This window comes from Penicillium manginii (assembly GCF_028828005.1).
Source record: "Penicillium manginii strain IBT 31320 chromosome Unknown utg000009l:1.0-3297300.0:1.0-3298630.0, whole genome shotgun sequence".
NCBI classification, from domain to species: domain Eukaryota; kingdom Fungi; phylum Ascomycota; class Eurotiomycetes; order Eurotiales; family Aspergillaceae; genus Penicillium; species Penicillium manginii.
The window spans coordinates 2,325,719-2,342,676 of record NW_026643110.1 but is presented as its reverse complement, the minus strand read 5'-3'; the positions used below and the strand labels follow the sequence as shown (position 1 = coordinate 2,342,676).

The following is a 16,958-nucleotide window of genomic DNA, read 5'->3' as shown; positions in this document are numbered from 1 at the left end:
CTGCCTATTAAGGAAAATGCGAGGTGGCGGAGTATTAAAGAGTTTAAAGTCGTCCTGGACTTGACCGAGCAACCCCGAGATCTGCCAAACCCTAAGCGGTTACCCGCATCGGATTTAACCGCCATGGAAGTCTTGGCCTTTGAAGATCCTAGCGTTGTTGATAGTACTTATTTGCTCCAAGATCTCAGTGGAAGAATGCTTCATTTCTTGTAATATCTTGTAAAAATGTCAGAGGTATCGATTGATGTAGATGTTATCAATTCTGACTCCCGAACATGCAATGCCGAAATCCCCGGCCAGATAGAACACCAAACACCGGGTATCCCCAAATCCAGAAAACAAAATATTCACCCTGGCAGACCCGATGCAAATAGGAAAAGAAGAAAGAGGCTGATAAGATGCAAGCAGTTCCCGAGGGCGGGGAGGGAGGGGCCAGGAAGCGTATGGGTTCAGGTCATCGTCACGTCCTGCGCTGGGGTATTCGCAGCAGAAGTTTCCAGCGGAGTTTCAGCTTCGGCGTTGATTTCAGCATCGGCCATTTCTTGATCCCCATCCTCCTCCCCGGGACTGCGAGCATCCACACTGTTGACGAGAGGAGCAGACGAGGTTTGCTCTCCAGTAGTCCGACGATCCTCATCAAAACTCTCCTCCCACAGTCTCACCGTCAAATCAAGACCACAACTAACCATAAGCCTCTTCCCATCCAACTTCCCCGTATGCACACAAAGAACCGGCTCCGTATGCCCCTTGATCCGCTGCAAAACATTCTTACTAACAATATCCCAGCAAAGAATATCCCCATCCTCACTCCCGGAAACAGCAAAGCAAAGCGGCGGCGAATACTTCGCCTCAGGCTCCCCGTACAGTCCAAAACACCCCGAAATACTGTACTTGGTATTCGCGTGGCCCTGGAAAGTCTTCACAACGCGCGACTCAACGTAGTTCCACATCCGGATACACCCATCCAGCGTCCACGCCAAGATGTACTTCCCGTTCGGCGAGAATTTCACGCACGTGGCGGGCGGGTTGTCTTCGTGAACGAGCGTGCGGAGACACTGGCCGCTATGCGTGTCCCAGACTCGGACTAGGCCGTCGTGCGCGCAGGAGACGATTAGCGTGCCGTCATGGACGACGTCTATGCCGGCGACGGGGTCGGAGTGTGCGGGGAGGGAGCGCATTACGCTGGCTCGTCGGACGTCCCAGAGGAATACGGCTTCGTCGTAGGAGCCGCTGACGAGGATGTTGCCCTTTGGCGCGAAGGCGATTTGGTAGACGTAGTTGTGGTGGCCGACGAAGGGTTTTGTGTGTGCTCGGCCCTGGATGTTGAGAATGGCCCTGGTTAGTCTCGTGTGTATGGGGTAGATAGATGAGGGTAGGCTCCACGTACGGTTTTCACGTTCCAGAATCGGATTGTTTTGTCGTCAGAGCCCGAGGCAATCCACTCTCCGTCCGGGCTCCAGGCCACTGTTGAGATTCCTGCGAGGTGGCCCTCGAATGTGTAAATAAGTTTGCCGGTGAGGGTCTCCCAGACCTTGATGACGGCGTCGGAGCCTTGGAAAGAATATAATTAGCGATTGGAGCACGGTGAACCAGGTGAAGAAAGACATACCTCCACTCGCAATCATGCTGCAGTCCGGAGAGAATTGTACGGTCGAGACGCCGCGAAGATGCGCCTTGAGCACATACTTCTCTTTGTAGTTCAAAGACTCAGGTTTCGGGGTGGGCGGAGGAGTTTCATTGGCGGGCGGCACAGGTGTTGATATGCGATCGGAAACATCGTCTCGTGAGGGGTGATGATTGTGTTCTTCTCGTTCTCGGCGATCTTCAGAGAGCGCGTCCGACTCGTCGAGGGAGCGATCCTCATGGCTTCGTTCAATTGGGGTAGGGCGATCGATGGGAGACGGACTAGGGCGAGAGTGGGAATTCGAGCCATGCCAGTAATCCTCTTCTTCTCCAGCTACCTCACCTGGACTATCAGACTCGTCGTACTGGCGTTTATTGGAGGTCGTGGTCCTGCGTTGCGGGGTGGAGTTCTTCTGTGACCAGCTTGTTCGGCGGCGCTTCGTCTCTTCCCGTTCTGAGCCTGCGGGTAATTCATCGGATGATTCAGCAGGTGACTGGCCGCGACTCTGCCGGCGACGAGTTCTGCTTAGTGCATTCTCCATGGGGATTTGGAAAATTGGGGAATGGTCGCAACATGGCGCTGGACAGCGGAACGCGTGAGCGGCGGGAATTTCCCAGGCGCGTTTCAAGGCGGTGAGAGTGGTGCTCCATCCACACTACAAAATGTTAATTATCAACTAAACTAAACTAGAGGAATGAATCACCTTCCAAGGTTGGAAGAGACTAAAAATATTCCAGGAAGATTAGTATCTTTGGTTTTTAATCTATCAGACAAGGCTTTTAAATAGATACATGTCTGAACAAAGATATGCTGAGCAGTCAATGCTATCCTTACAAGGTAACTCTGACCCAGCATGGGCCAGTCTAATATCAACTTGAACTTACTTCAAGTTGGCCCCAACAATCACAAAGAGTCACTGGGGCATATGGCAAACTGTTGGCAAGCAAATGCATTATGTGATGTATTTGCCATTTGTCCTTGAATGAGGTAGGTTCCTGGAAGACGTTAGATGTCATCAAATTCGCCCTTCCACGTCGCAGAGTTTATATTTATATCCACCATTAAATGACGTATTGGATAATTGAGCCACAAAATCCACCGTCGAGTATATTTCGTAAGATCGACATTTCTTCATAATTAGAAGTATGTATGGCATCAGGCCTGAAACACGAAGCGTACTGCGGAGACGATAGATCCAGCAGCTTCTCGAAACACTTGATATGGAAGGTACCTGTGACAATACTATATGTTAGCCCTAGCCAGGAACGGAGAAGATGGGAATAATTACCCCAACCGAGCTCGTTCTAGCGCTGCGCGGGATTGACTTTGATCCGATGTTTACCAGGCCATATTCTGTCCTGACAGGGGCCAAGATAGCATGTTGCCCCATGGGGGGATTTGGGCGCAATTTGGAGGTAGAATATTAATCCTTTGCCATGGCTGTACTCTTGCGTTGGTCTCCAATTCCAGTCTCACATAATGCTCAAGTTTTTCGGCTTGCCGTTTGATATCGGCTTGGTGATAGGTTTCTCGCCGTTTGTCCTCCGCCGCTTTGGCGAGGAACTCTGCCCCAATATCGCTGTCGTCCCAGTCGGCTTCCGCCGCTATCGAAAGGAAGCCCGTGTCAATATCGGGGCTATCCCACTCAACGTGGTCGTGGTCGGCTGCATTAGGGTGAGGCATATTTTCCATTTCCCTGGAAGAGCCGATAGCTTCGGAGGGAAATAAGGAGAGCTGGATTTCGGTAGTCATGAATGACGATAGAATGGGTTGCAGACGAAGGTTGGCGTGGACCCGCATCAGCGCGAACCGACCCTAAACGTCCACATGAGGAGTCGGTGCGAGGCAGGAACGACCCCGAGGGTTCAGTTGAGGAAGGTGCATTCGGGTATAAAATCGGGATGATGTCATTATTCAACATATTTGACCGCAGAAAGTATATCAGATGACATCAATAATTGACAGTTGATGCTTTAGAGCAAATGGGTGATCGTGGTAGCAATAAACGATGCCCTGTCCAGCGACAAGGCCGACATTTCTCACGCCAAAGCTTGGAAGGCGAGAAGGAGTAGAAAACATACAACCAGCGAGAACTTGGCAATTGTCCAGACTGGGGCCTCGCCTGGATATCTGGTATGGGTGAAGAGAACGAGATAGGCTAGCAGACCAGCCAGGAGGGCTTGAAGACACAGCAGAAAAGTAGTACTAAATCCCACTGGCTGTTGCTTGCCAGCGGTGACTGTAGAGGTAAGCTTGTCCGCCATATTGATTCGCAGGGGCCGAGTGTGAGGACGTTCAAATAAGGATTGGATTGGAAATGGAAATGGAAATCAGGGGGGGGCAGGCCCTAGATCAAGAGGCCCGAGCAGTCTCCGCCCCCACCCTTAGGGCTGTGGGGTGGGGCATAACCCCAGAGTGATCTTGCAGTGAAACGACAAGAGAAGTCACATAACTTTTAATAGTTGTTAGCTCAAGGCTAACTTGTCTCTATAAGGGGGTCGTCTGATCAAGGCATTTGTCACTTACACAACCTTATAGCTCCGTTTAATCTCGAACTTTTGTCAAGTTCGGCATTGACCTTGGTAGTTATCTCGGTTTCGGCGTCAATTGTCAGCGACATCCTTTTCTCCTTTCATAAGTATTCCATTATAGTGATACCAAGGGAGAGGTGTAGCTGCCCATAAACTGTGAGAGTCACACTTCTTCCAATTGGGTAGAGTTGTATCTCAATCGTGACTGTAACAGATTCACTGTCAATGCCATGTTTAATGTGCAAGAATGCTGGATATATGGAGGGAAACTGATGGAAGCTCACAGCCAAAAAGCGGTAGTGCATGTAAAGTATGTGGACGAGGATATCAAACACGGGAAATGCAGTCTTCATACCTCAGGCAATCTCAGCCCTGGAGGCTGTCATCAACAGGTTCGCCTGCGCTCCATCCCCATCCATCCGTGTCAGCGACTACGTTACCATCACTCACAGTACCCAGAAGGGCAGGGTAAGGTCACCTCTTCCTGATATCTTAAGTTTGTCATCTACAACCAAAGCCTCCCCATCCGTGTCGGGCCTTATAAAAACGTCATCACCAAGCTGCATATGAACAGGGAACTGCAAAGATATCCTCGCCCGCGTTGCGAAGAGCCGTGAGGCTGTCCAGACCAAGTCGGCCTAAGGGATTAATTTTTAGGTCTATTTTACCGTGGTGGTAATAGCGTGCGTTTATTCAAGGAGCCCTCAAAAAAATAAAGAATAACTAATCAATACGAAATCAGGCGCATTACGGTCCATAAAGAATGAAAAGGAAAAGATAATATCGTTCTTCTTCCATTCGGTGTCAATTGTTACAGATCTCTGGTATGCTGCTCGGGCATCACTCTCCATTTCACGCTGTCAGATGAGCATAAGCTTTTTGGATTCTTCGAGTTCGTCAAATTCAAGCGGAGAGCCACTGTAAGATGCAGAGTAACTCCCAAGCTCAAAGGAAAGGGGGGGAGGGGGTGGTTTGACGACCCATGAGCTCCTTCTTGATGGGCGAGTTTCCGAGGAGATGCTTGCCAGGAGTGGATGAGAAGTCGATCCGTCCTGGTCTCATCCCACCTGACATGAAAAGACATAAAGAGCAGTGACAAGAGTCACAAAATCAGCACCATCTTTTCGATGGCGCATGGCCTTTCTGGGACCTGGGAGTCTGGGACACTAGCGGATCTAATACCCTAGGTAGGGTCTTATTAGGATGAGTCAGAACTTCGTCGGCTATTTACTAAGTCGTAGACACTGAATCAGTACTGAAAGATGACTTCTCCCATCCTCTTTATGGCTCTTCAGTGTCGCCTACTTTTCACCTTATTATTGACTTGGTAGATAGATTTGATTTTTAATACGCAATCGCTTTCTCAGCAAATTCTTGTATATTGCTTTTCTTAGCTCGGGGCCCGCACTAAGTCCAATTAGGCATACAGCTCGATACTGTACCTTTTCTCAATGTCTGACTCAGCTCGGACCTCTGTAGGTACAGATGTGAACCAATTAGTGCATTCATGTCAGAACATGAAATTTCGGCGTAGGTTTTGTCACATATCTATAATATCTCGGTTGGCCGTACCTAGATATTGCCAAAGATTCTTCTAATGACCTAGACTAAGTGCCATATTTAGCTCGTAAAAATAAGCATGCTTTCGCTTTTATGTCCAAATTGACTTGAGGCAATTCCGGGGGCCTTGCCTTTAGAGAACTGTACGATCAAGCTAACCATCTAAAGAAGGATTTTCGCATTCCCTTCGACGATTGTTCTTCCCTTAAGGAGCCAGGGATTTGGGTCTGCAATAATATTATCAAGGCAACATCAATGACATTAGGCTCTTTCTGCCGACCGTGGTACGAAGGCTTTCGCAGAGGTGATGTTTGATAGAATTCTAAAGAGTTGAGGCGCGGATCCAATAGATGTAAGCTTACGGGCTAAGCTTCGCAGATAAGCATTTCTCTCAGCTCGAATGCGACACAGCGGGGCGCCACATGCAGGCTGCCCAATATTGTCTGGAAAATGATCTGCAATAATCCAATAAATGTCAACGTTTGTAAAAAGAAAATGGCTCATCGTCGTCGAATCTCCTTCCTCTTTTGATACCGAAGAACAAATGCCTCATCGGTATCGAATCTCCTTCTTATCTAGCTTTAAAATAAGCTGACACAAGAGAAGAATTAGCGCCGATCCCAAAGAAATCTCAACTAACAGACTGTATGCATTGATGTATCCTGAATAGGCAAATGAGTCGCCTTGGCTGGCATAGTCAGTAGTTGAAACCGATATCCTGAGCACGGTCGTTCCACATTTCCATTCGGAATGGCTACCAGGGCCGCAAAAAATAATTTTTCCTTTACCTCAATTTTATCTATAAAGCCAATATGCCTTCCGTGGTTCAATTTCCATCATCAACCTCCAGTTTACAATCGTCGATTATCAGGAAACTCAAGATTTCTACCAGGTTCGAACTTCAAACACCGCTGGTTCGTATGTTGCGAAGATATATCTTCAACATTATCTCTGACCAAAACCCTCTAGCCATGCAATTCAAGACGCTTTTCCCATCCATTCTTCTGATCGGCTACGGATCCTTGGCAACCGCTGACTCATTCTACGCCTACACCTGTGATGGCTGCGGTTGCAACGCCTTTGAGGGCCTGGGAGCCAGTATCGAGGGGACATGCACCAATCTCAAGAGCGGCGCCGCTTCTTTCGGTATTAGCACTGGCAAGGATAGCGGCACCTATTGCACGCTGTTTACTGGCAGTGACTGCAGTGGTTCATCGCAGAATGTTGGTCACAACAAGGGCCAGACCTGGGGTTGCACCAATTCAAAGAATGGATGGGTGAACTCAGTGCTTTGCTTCAACTAAAAGCATTGTGAATTTGGGCGGGGGTGCTGTTTCTTTGTGTATTTTAAGAAGGAGGGATGACGGAGCGATGGAGTCGAGAAAGATTGAGCTATCGAGGGAAGAGAGACAGATCTTTCAAGACAGAAATCGGCACCCCGCGCAACATCCTATTCCATGGGGAAGAAGAGCTTGGCAGAAGGTGATAAAAAGTGTATAGAAAATTTTCACAACACCTAGGGTCATCATTACGAATGCATGTTCATTAGATTTGTGGATACTTATCTTATAAATAGCGGACCTGTAAACTACCTATTGGAGTTAGTTTAACCCCACACAATCATCACAAGGAAGAAGTTTTAGCATTACAAAGTCTTATTACGCTTGAGAGGCTCGCGAACCTCTCGGAATTTCTGATGCTAGTAGCCGGCAGATACTATCCCATATTTTCAAAATATCAGGAACGCTAATATAGTTGGAGGTGTTTGTATTTCAGTTTATTTCTTAGCAAATTCACGCTATTTCTATTTTGGCTCAGGCCCCCTGTCCTATAGCCAATACGGTATACAACTCGATGCTAAGCCTTTTCTTAATGTCTAACTCAGTTAAGACCCATAATTGCGGGTACATATGCGAATCAACTACCATTGATTGGTCCTTTAACCCATTCGTAAACAATAGAAACGGTTGAGATACGCCCATCATCACTAATTCAACTTTAGGGTCTGTTAGCATAGAAATATTCTATACCGGACGCCGGCACGAACGGAATAATTTAGGCAGAGACATTAAGGACATTAGAGTCACGTATTTACAGAAAGTGCGTTCCTAACTGTTCATAGCTAGTTAGCCCGTGAGATATAAAATGGAGAAGAGACCCGAGTAGATAAAACCCTTATAGTTAAGCAAAGGCAGGCTATTCACCTCCGTCCTCAATCGTATCCGAATACCTCTATTCTAAGGAGCACGGGGTAGACTTCTGTGGAGTGCTAACTAAACACGAGACGGATTCGAGGTATGTGTTGGCTTATCGAATGCTATTCAAGAAAGCATCTCTAACAGCAATCGGGTCTGTCAGTGAATTTCTACTTCAACACGCCTTAAGCCGCGAAGCATCTTAGATTGCTAAAATTGTCTCCCTCAACATCTTCCTTGGCACTGCCGCCTCACTCGCAGCCCTCGTCATCGCGACGCCAACAACTACCGCCCCAACCACAACCGAGCCCCTCGAGCCGCACCTCGACATAATCATGGTTGACAGCCCGCCAAGCGACCCGGCGCGCCTTGTCCCTAGCGTGCGCTCGTCGTTAATGAAGCGCCAGCACGAAGAATGCTGGAGCAACTACCTTAGCCACTCGCAGCAAGAAGCGTACGAAGATGACTGCCAAAGGCTGCTCAGCTCTATGGAGCGCTCGCACATCACAATCACCTTCGCGCCAGAGCAGAGCAAAGACTTCTTCACCAGTCACCGTATATGCAAGCTCACCGTCCGCAACCAGCAGAAGGCTAGCTGCAACGTCAATACGCAAAGCGTGAATCGCGCCACGATGGGCAAATCCCTCGAGAGAGACGCTTGGCGCATGCCCGTCGCTAGGGGAAAATTGTGGCTGGGGTTTCATCACGGGAAAGCCGAATCTGGTCTATGTTGTCGAGCCTCATCAGCTTGCGCCGCCTTCGTATTCGCCTAGTTGCGAGGATGGTGGCTTCGCTTGAAGTGGTAGCAGCGTTTAATAACCTTTATTAGTGGCTTAGGGAGACCTATTCTGGTGGATTAAAGCTAGAGTGCGGATATCGCTAATCGCGTTAGAGGAATTTATACGAGGCTTTTTTTTTTTTAGCTCTAATTCTAACTTTCCCTTAAATCACCTAAGACTTGCTAGTACATATGTGAAGTCGGTCTACCTTTTTCTAATTTATTCAAATTGTTGTGGTGGTTTGAAGGTAGGGGTGTCATGGTCCGAAATTCCTTTTGGGGAATTTGGTCCAACATGCATTTCTTAGCCATACCCGTGGCGCTGAGTCGCTGACCACCCTACCACTATCTGCCAGGTGGAGGTTGGCCAAGTTAAGGACGGAAGACGGGAAAGTTGGTTGTCCATGAGGTTTTGAAATGTGATGTCCAAAATAGAGTCGCTCGAGGTGACGAGGTCAGATTTTGCGCGGTCTCGCAGGATGACCGCTAAGCGTACAGTGGCGGAACTGAGACCTGTAAGGGCCAGCCAGGTGATGGCAAGGAAAAGGATGGCAAGACGCATTCAAATCACAGGCCCGGCAGTATTAAGAGGCATTTTGTGTCATGTGTCTAGGGATTTACCTGAGGTATTCAACCCCGGAATCCCGGACAGATACAAGGCACATTTTCCGGCTGGGCGAATAGGTGAGTGGCTCTTACAGGCTTACGAGCCAACTAACTACTACTAGTATGCCTGAGCAATCTACAAAGATAGAGTGATAGCATAAACGAGTGTTTTATTTCCTCATAGCTAATTCCGGCGAAATTTCCAGCCAGTTCTCATCAATCATCATCAAAGCCGCAAGACCATAGAGTATAGCAGCAGCAAGTGAGCGAAATTACTCAGCACACTCGCGCTTACGCTCGTCAAAGACAGCCAGAGCTTCCTCGGCAGCCTTGACACCGCTCATAGCCATAGCACCGAAGGTAGGGCCCATGCGGTTGAAACCGTCAATCTCAGACAGCTCCATTCCACCGATGATAAGACCCTTGGTGACCTCACGGGTGTTCTTGACGATGGCGTCCTCGGCCAGGTTCATGTCCAGACCGCGCATGCCACCGAGCTTGTCGATAGCGTTCATGGAGACGAGACGCTTGGCACAGAAGGCGCCGAATGGACCGTCGTGGCCGGTAGTACTGATGATGATGGGGGCGTTAATGGTGTTGGGGTCCATGCAGGAGTGGTCGTCGTGGTGGAGGGTGACCAGGGTCCAGTTAACGACGACACCGGCGAGGCGGATGTCGTTGCCATCGGGACGGGTGATCAGGTCCTCGACGCAGGTGGCGTTGAAAAGCTTCACGTTAGGGAAGGACAGGACCTTGGACAGCAGGGTCGAGGTGAAGAGGGCAGCGTGCTTGACGACCACGAAGTTGGGGTTGTTGGGCTCCTCCTCGAAGGGAACACCCAGCTCTGTCAGGAAAGCGTCTGCGGGACGACGGAGGACCATGGCGGAGAAGAGTTGACCTCCGAGCCAAGCACCACCACCTAGTTGAAGCTGTTAGTCACTGTAGACATGCCAGTGGGGAGGACAGTGGAGCTCAAACGTACCAGGAGACACAGAGGCCTCAACAATGGCAATCTTCAGGTCTGGGCGAGCCTTGGCAAGGACGTAGGCACTGCTCAGACCGCAGGAACCAGCACCGACGATGACAACATCGCTCTCGGCGTAGTTGTCCAGATCCTGGAAGTAGCGGCGAGTCATGGCACGGGAGACCTGGCTCTCGCGGATAGGGGCGAACTTGAACTCATCCCACTTGCCGCCAAACTGATCAAGGAGCTTGCTCTGGCCCTGGCCGGTCAGGGTGGTAGTAGCCGTCTCGGGGACGACAACCTTGCCCTTGATGCCGGTGGGCACAGTGGTGGGCTCGAAGATAGCAGCGGGGGGAGACATTGTGGGTTAGAGGGATCAAGTCGTGGGATTGACTTGGGCCTTTTGTTAGTTTAGACTCCAACGCAGATGGGGGAATGGAGGGGGAAAGCATGATCCTTTCGCTGGTATTATCCAGATCAAGTTATCGCCGTATAATCTCAGGACGAACCCATGTTGATGGGGAGACTTCTCGACAGATGTAAACAAATGAAGAAAAGTCATCCATCAACATGAGAACGAACACCGGCCCACGCCCAGAAGTTACCTGGTATACCTTGATCCCAAAGAGATAATGTGCCCAGCCAAAGCATGTTCATGGCTTCCCTAGAGGGAGGGCTAAATGTACTTGGTAACTGGCTGGAGGAAGGTTAGTGGTGGAACCAATGGTATAGGGGTTAATAGTTACTTGTAGATTGGTAGCTGATTGCTGGTAAAGGAGTTGGGAGAAGTGAAGAAGAGAAGAAAAGAAAAGTTGAAGATGGAGGGGCAGTAGCAACCTTAAATGGGCGGATCTCCAAGGATGCCCCGCCTTCGCAAATCCTGAGTTGTCATTACCTCCGACTCTCTCCGGTGAACAGAGAGGGAAATGCTGATCTCAATCTAATCATGACGTTTCTGATTTGCCTGATCTTACCTATTGTACTCCTTGGCGATCCTGGTCTAGCCGTTGATCCGTAATGGGTAATCGGTCAACCCGTAGCCATCTCGGCCATCACAATACCAGAACTTATCCCATGCGATATCCCAGCAATGTTCAATCACCCAAATATACTGACTCGATATAAAATTATCTAGGTATTTCCAAACCCCTTTTCATCCAAATTGAACAATTGCCCCCAAAAATTATCACTTTTCTCGGTTTGCCTCGGAGATCCCAGCTCCACCAAAGACCCTCCGCGCGGACCTCAGTTCTCCGGTCTCCCCTCCACGACTGCCCACTTCCCAATACGAGGGAATTAGGGTTTAAAAGATGACTTGGATTTCGAACATGCATCTCAATACGCGCAGCTTGTCATATTTCTTCGCGTACTGATCGCACAATCAAGCTAATATTTTCCGAACAGTGACATCATACCCTGTCATCCTCATGCACAACTCATAGCGATGCGGGGCTGCAACAAGTAACTACGATTGAAACAAACACTTTGGAGAGCTATTAAAAGTTCAAGGTGTGTCGGAAATTCCGATGACGAGGTTTTCTGACGGCAGAGAGCGACGACTTTGAATTTCCAGGGCCGCGTAGATATCACACTCCCGTCTCATAGGAAAATTAGCAGTTGACGCGCGCACCTTGAGAAAATACTGCAAGAACTTGACTCAACAAATCTTGACCGGCAGAGCACACTGGATTGAGTCCGGCTCCACCAGAATGTCTTCGTTGATTGTAATCATAGCCCTCTGTGGTTCTTTAGCTGGGGTAGTTCACGCTAACCATGAAAACCTTGAAGCGCAACAGAGTGCGTAATTCAATCTTGCGGTAGTTTCGGTCCAAGGGCGCACCTTGACTAGCGGACTTTCTCATGGAGAGAGTGTCAGGGGGACGGTTCTCGCAATACCCATTTCTGGTAACATCGGATATCCCACAGGCGCGGCCATATAAACACATGATGTGGATATTAGACTTACCGGTAGACATTTTGCCGGCTTCGTAACAAGCCTGTCTTGAAGAGATGGGTGCATTGCTGAAGAAAGTCCAAGTTAGCATGACAATTGAGAGAAGACGGTTGTCAGCAATACATACCAGTAGTATGTACCATGACTAATAATAGTTAGTAGTTCCAACGCAGTCACCGAACGTTGACACCATATCAGCAAACTCAAACAGCTTTCGTTTCACTCTCAAGATATTACGGAGCATATCTAGATTACGGGCAACAAGGGCTTGCAATGGAGAAAGGTGTCTAGGGACCTCAATACAGTGAAAGTGCTTCTCGCCAATGCAGGCATGTATTCACATCAGGCTCTGCTATAGCAGTAGACAAGCGAGGTATATGTCAAGACTAATATCCACACTTATAGCACATACCTAAAGCTCGCGCCATAGTTATCCTCCGACAAACCAGCATCAGGCTTAGTGGGATCAGCTTCCACCTTCGGACCATACTTCTTATCGAGCTGTTTATTCTCCCACATCAAAAGCGTACGGAGACACAGCGCCAGCAAGGAAGTGAAGAACATAAACGCCGCACAAACCGACATGCCTTTAATATAACGCGGAGCCGAGGTATCGGGAAACATATTCGTTCCCAGGAAAGGACCGCATTGGCCAATAACATTGAGCAAGATGATACCGCCACCACGACGGGTATCGGAGCCCTGGTTATCTGAGAACAGGATTTGTTAGCTGAGGAATTCAAAATTGAAACTCGAAGATATGCGTTTGCACTCACTCAAAACCCAAGGCAAAATGTTCGCGATCGACGGAAAGACTCCACAAGCCGCGAGAAATACGCCGAAGTAACGCACGCCGACGGAGCTGCAGGCCACGCATAGGATGTACCCCACACCGCCGATCATCGACAGGACTGCGATCATCAGTCCACGTTGCTGAATCCGATCCGCCACATAAGTGGTTGCGATCGTTGCGATGAAGGAGGCGAAAAAGGGCGGTGCGGTGAGGCCTTGGGCGTTGACGGCTGTGAAGCCCATTTCCTTCAGGATCGTAGGTAGGAAGACAGGCAGCGAGGAGAAGCTGACATTGCAGCTGAAATACATGAACTGGGGGATAGTCAGCGAGGAGGACCTTTTTTCACATAATCGTGTTTCTTTTTTCTTCGTTCATTTCCCCCAGTCGTCCGCAGGCGTGGTAACTACTTACTGCTGTGAACCAAGCTTTCGCGTCGAGCAGGGTCATGGCCAATTCCTTCCATTGCACCTTTCCCTCTCGTTCCGCGTCACCGGCTTGTTGTATTCCACGAGCTCTTGCGACCTCTTTCTCTTCCTCGGTCAGAAATTTGGCCGTCGCTGGAGAATCCGGCACGAAGAACCAGGCCAAGAGGGCAGCCACGCAAACCGGCAGACCCTCAACGAGGAACAAAAGTCGCCAATTAGCGATCGCCGCATGGCCGGAGGTAATCCCGTATGCAAGGGCGCCAGCGAAAGTATTCGCGAGCGGGGCAGCCGATAAGAAGAGACCACATCGGAGGCCGAGCTCATGGCGTCGGTAGAAGAAGGAGAGTAGGTAGGGTACGCCGGGCCCAAAGCCAGCTTCGAAGGCGCCCATCAAGAATCGCAGGGCCATCATGCCTTGCCAGTTTTTTGTGGCCGCTTGGCATGTGGACACCAGACCCCTGGATGTTGCATCAGTATACATGTAACAAACGACACCTTTGCTTGCAATGGAATCATACCAAGAAAAGACGACAAAGGCTGCCCATTGATGTGGCTTGACGATCTTCCACATCAAAGCCTGGAATTCAAAGAGCGTGTATGAGATGTAGAATATCGTCAGCAGCCATGAGTATCGGCCACTGTCCAGCTCGAGGTCCTCCTCCATCCCGGCGATCTTGGCATTGCTATCTGGCGGTCAGTTTTGTTTCAAAATTTCATGCTGTGCGATCGTGGACACACCCGATGTTACTTCGGTCGAGAAAGGCAAGGAGATCTAAGGAGATGGGGGTATCAGTAAAAAATATCAAGATGGCAATGATACCCTCGCAAGAGAACATACAGAAAAACCCCATCAAAGTCGGAACTCGCAAATCCAGTTTCCTCAACACTCTCCGCTCCAGCTCTGGATCAATTGGCGCAGGCGCAGCTACCAGCTGGTTAGGTTGACTGGGTGTCTCTTCATGCGATGGAACACGCTTCTCGATATCCGGATCTGGCGGTGCCCGCTGGATCTGATCCTCAGGGTAATCCGCCTTTCCAAAGAACCCCATAGCTGCCAGTGCCGGAGTTTCTTGTCAATCGTGGGGTAGGAAGAAAGAGAAGCGGGCTTTTTCCGGGGAGGGGGAGAAGTCCGGGGGGGGGGGGCGCTGGGATCTTCTTATGCGTGGGGAGGCACCGAGAAGCGAGAGTGTTGATCGGCGACATTGCGACCCGCGTATGGAGTAGAAGCCCCCGCGGATTTGGAGTATCCTCGGTATGGGAGCATCTGTGGCGGAAGTGATTGGCACCCTACGATGTTCCCCGCTGAATTGTGGTGGAGCTAGTGGTCTTTGACTCTTTGGGGATGGCAAACTCAGCGGGGTCAGCCAATCCCGTCGTGGGGTTCTTTGTGGAGGGAGTGTGCGTTGAAGCTTGAGTGGAGCCACAAAGCTTGCGACTGTAACCCTCGGCTTGCTAATTGCCGTGCAAAATCAGAGGTCACAATGATGTGGGGGTACCCATTCTCATATTTTCATATTCTCAAGGGAATACCAAACTCCATAGTAAATCTCGGGCAGTCTGATCCTCGGCCCGATTTTCGGGATGACATTCGGAAGAGCTTTGGCGCCATCAGAGTGAACACAAACTTGCGGTGCCCGATCCGCAAATGATAATTGATCTAAGTTCTTTTTCCAAGCTTTTTTCATACGATCGAGTCAAACTAACTTTATGTATACATAAAATGAAACTCTCATCAATGGCATAAACTCACAGTGGGGTCTAATTCGCGAGGAATCTTAGTTACACAAGTACTACTAGTACGTACAGTGGAGCGCATCTTGTCAACCCAAGATTGATTTCTCGGGTTCCTATCAAGTTGGAAATCCGACTTTTTTTTTTATCCAATCCCCCGTCCAAAAAAAAGGTCCCGTAGCTCGAGGGAGTTGCTCCCATGGTTATTTCGAAGCAATATCCGCGGCGAGAAAGGGGGCCCTTGGCTCAGTGAACAGGATTAGGTCCTTTGTTCAGAAGAAAAAAGGTTTTTTTTTTGGTGGCCGTAATGAACTTCTAGTACTATTCGAGAAATTGAAGGCCAAACAATCCGTTTTGTCTGCATTATCCCTGCTTGCTCAACCTTTATTGTGGCCTCACACAGTAGGGAGCTTGAAAGCGAATAGGATTCCCCGGAAGATTATTCAATGTCGTCCCATCTTCCGTGGAACTCCATACGAGTATCTATATTTTCCTTTCATGAGATCTATCACGACTTTTGGTGCACTTGGGACGATTCTCCAAGGAAGGAAGGTTGATGCGGATACGAGGCTGCAACTCTTGTCTTGGGCTCTTCGTGTTTCAATGTGAGTCAGATTGGCGGGCCCCCCGGATTGAAATAGCCTATTTAAATCGGGCAAACTTCCCAGCCTCTTTTATTTTGTCTTTGCAACTTTGATCAAGTCATTTAGATCTAGTTGAAGTTTCATTCTGTTCGAAATCTCAACCTCAGAATGACCAGCCTTCAAAACGCACGAGCGAAGCATTTCAAGGACTTGCATCAACCCCGCACCCCGATCATCCTAGCAAATGTATATGATGGCGCCTCTGCCAAACTAATCGCCTCATTGCCACAATCGAAGGCGATTGCGACCGCCAGTTTCGCAGTCGCAGAGGCTGCGGGCATGAGTGACGACATGCTTACTAGGGAGGAACTCTTACGGGCGACAAGAAACATTGCCAATTCGATTCGGCCCTTTGATAAGCCTTTGACGGTCGATGCGCGGGACGGCTATGGAGCCCAACTTGTTTCAACTGTGAAAGAGCTGATCGAAATCGGAGCTGTCGGTATAAATCTGGAAGACTTTGATAACGACACTAAGAGGTTGTATACTCAGTCCGACGCGGTGGATCGAATCAAGCAGGCACTCCAAGCTGCCGAAGAGTCTGGGGTGCCTGAATTTGTGATCAATGCTAGATGCGATGCATTGCTTCATGGTGGAACCCTCGACGAGGTGATCACCCGCGGCCGGGCCTATCTTGCCGCTGGTGCGACGACCGTATTTGTTTGGGGTGGTAGGGCTCGAGGAGGTATCACTAGAGAAGAAGTGGTTTCGCTTGTTGAGGCATTCGATGGTCGACTCAATGTGTCTAAGACTAAAACCGGTCTTACACCGGCAGCGTTAGCAGAGATTGGGGTTGCAAGAATCAGTATCGGGCCTGGTCTTCAGTGGGCGGCATTGGAGAAGATGAAGGAAATGGCGGAAGACCTCTTCGTGTCGTGAGGGTCATTCCAGATATTTAGCAATTGAATACAAAAACACTTTCAGGCACTGGCAACCTGAATTTTGCGCTCACTTCGACGGTAGACAATTATTGAATCATGTCGATAACAGATATTTTCCATCTAAAATATATATAATTGATTTCATTTCTTCAATATCTTCAAATTGCTGAATTCTCCCACCCGCACTGTCAAGAGTATAGATATATTGCTGCCTCAGGTGTCCTGCGCAGTTGGTCACTGTGCCTCACCCCACCGCATCAAAAATCTCCCGC

The 16,958-nt window shown here is 49.2% G+C and overlaps 7 protein-coding genes across 7 annotated transcripts; 4 read left to right on the top strand and 3 right to left on the bottom strand.

Annotated features, from left to right (window-relative positions):
- Positions 1-449: 449 nt before the first annotated feature.
- On the bottom strand, positions 450-2,165 carry N7533_012592 (WD40 repeat domain-containing protein; the record flags this gene model as incomplete). Its single annotated transcript, XM_057109242.1, has 3 exons — positions 450-1,316; positions 1,388-1,551; positions 1,610-2,165. The coding sequence occupies 3 exons, from the start codon at positions 2,163-2,165 to the stop codon at positions 450-452; spliced, it is 1,587 nt and encodes a 528-aa protein (XP_056954343.1).
- A 938-nt stretch (positions 2,166-3,103) lies between these two features.
- N7533_012591 (uncharacterized protein) lies at positions 3,104-3,352 on the top strand (the record flags this gene model as incomplete). Its single annotated transcript, XM_057109241.1, has 1 exon — positions 3,104-3,352. The coding sequence occupies one exon, from the start codon at positions 3,104-3,106 to the stop codon at positions 3,350-3,352; it is 249 nt and encodes an 82-aa protein (XP_056954342.1).
- Positions 3,353-6,527: 3,175 nt separating this feature from the next.
- On the top strand, positions 6,528-7,019 carry N7533_012590 (uncharacterized protein; the record flags this gene model as incomplete). The annotated part of the gene is made up of 1 exon (XM_057109240.1): positions 6,528-7,019. The coding sequence occupies one exon, from the start codon at positions 6,528-6,530 to the stop codon at positions 7,017-7,019; it is 492 nt and encodes a 163-aa protein (XP_056954341.1).
- A 1,226-nt stretch (positions 7,020-8,245) lies between these two features.
- On the top strand, positions 8,246-8,683 carry N7533_012589 (uncharacterized protein; the record flags this gene model as incomplete). Its single annotated transcript, XM_057109239.1, has 1 exon — positions 8,246-8,683. One exon carries the CDS (start codon positions 8,246-8,248, stop codon positions 8,681-8,683), a length of 438 nt encoding a protein of 145 aa, XP_056954340.1.
- Positions 8,684-9,566: 883 nt separating this feature from the next.
- On the bottom strand, positions 9,567-10,619 carry thiA (thiamine thiazole synthase; the record flags this gene model as incomplete). The annotated part of the gene is made up of 2 exons (XM_057109238.1): positions 9,567-10,213; positions 10,277-10,619. The coding sequence occupies 2 exons, from the start codon at positions 10,617-10,619 to the stop codon at positions 9,567-9,569; spliced, it is 990 nt and encodes a 329-aa protein (XP_056954339.1).
- Positions 10,620-12,006: 1,387 nt separating this feature from the next.
- N7533_012587 (putative MFS transporter) lies at positions 12,007-14,479 on the bottom strand (the record flags this gene model as incomplete). Its single annotated transcript, XM_057109237.1, has 8 exons — positions 12,007-12,280; positions 12,340-12,357; positions 12,625-12,922; positions 12,989-13,316; positions 13,417-13,888; positions 13,949-14,113; positions 14,169-14,202; positions 14,269-14,479. The coding sequence occupies 8 exons, from the start codon at positions 14,477-14,479 to the stop codon at positions 12,007-12,009; spliced, it is 1,800 nt and encodes a 599-aa protein (XP_056954338.1).
- A 1,434-nt stretch (positions 14,480-15,913) lies between these two features.
- N7533_012586 (isocitrate lyase/PEP mutase family protein) lies at positions 15,914-16,684 on the top strand (the record flags this gene model as incomplete). Its single annotated transcript, XM_057109236.1, has 1 exon — positions 15,914-16,684. The coding sequence occupies one exon, from the start codon at positions 15,914-15,916 to the stop codon at positions 16,682-16,684; it is 771 nt and encodes a 256-aa protein (XP_056954337.1).
- Positions 16,685-16,958: the final 274 nt, after the last annotated feature.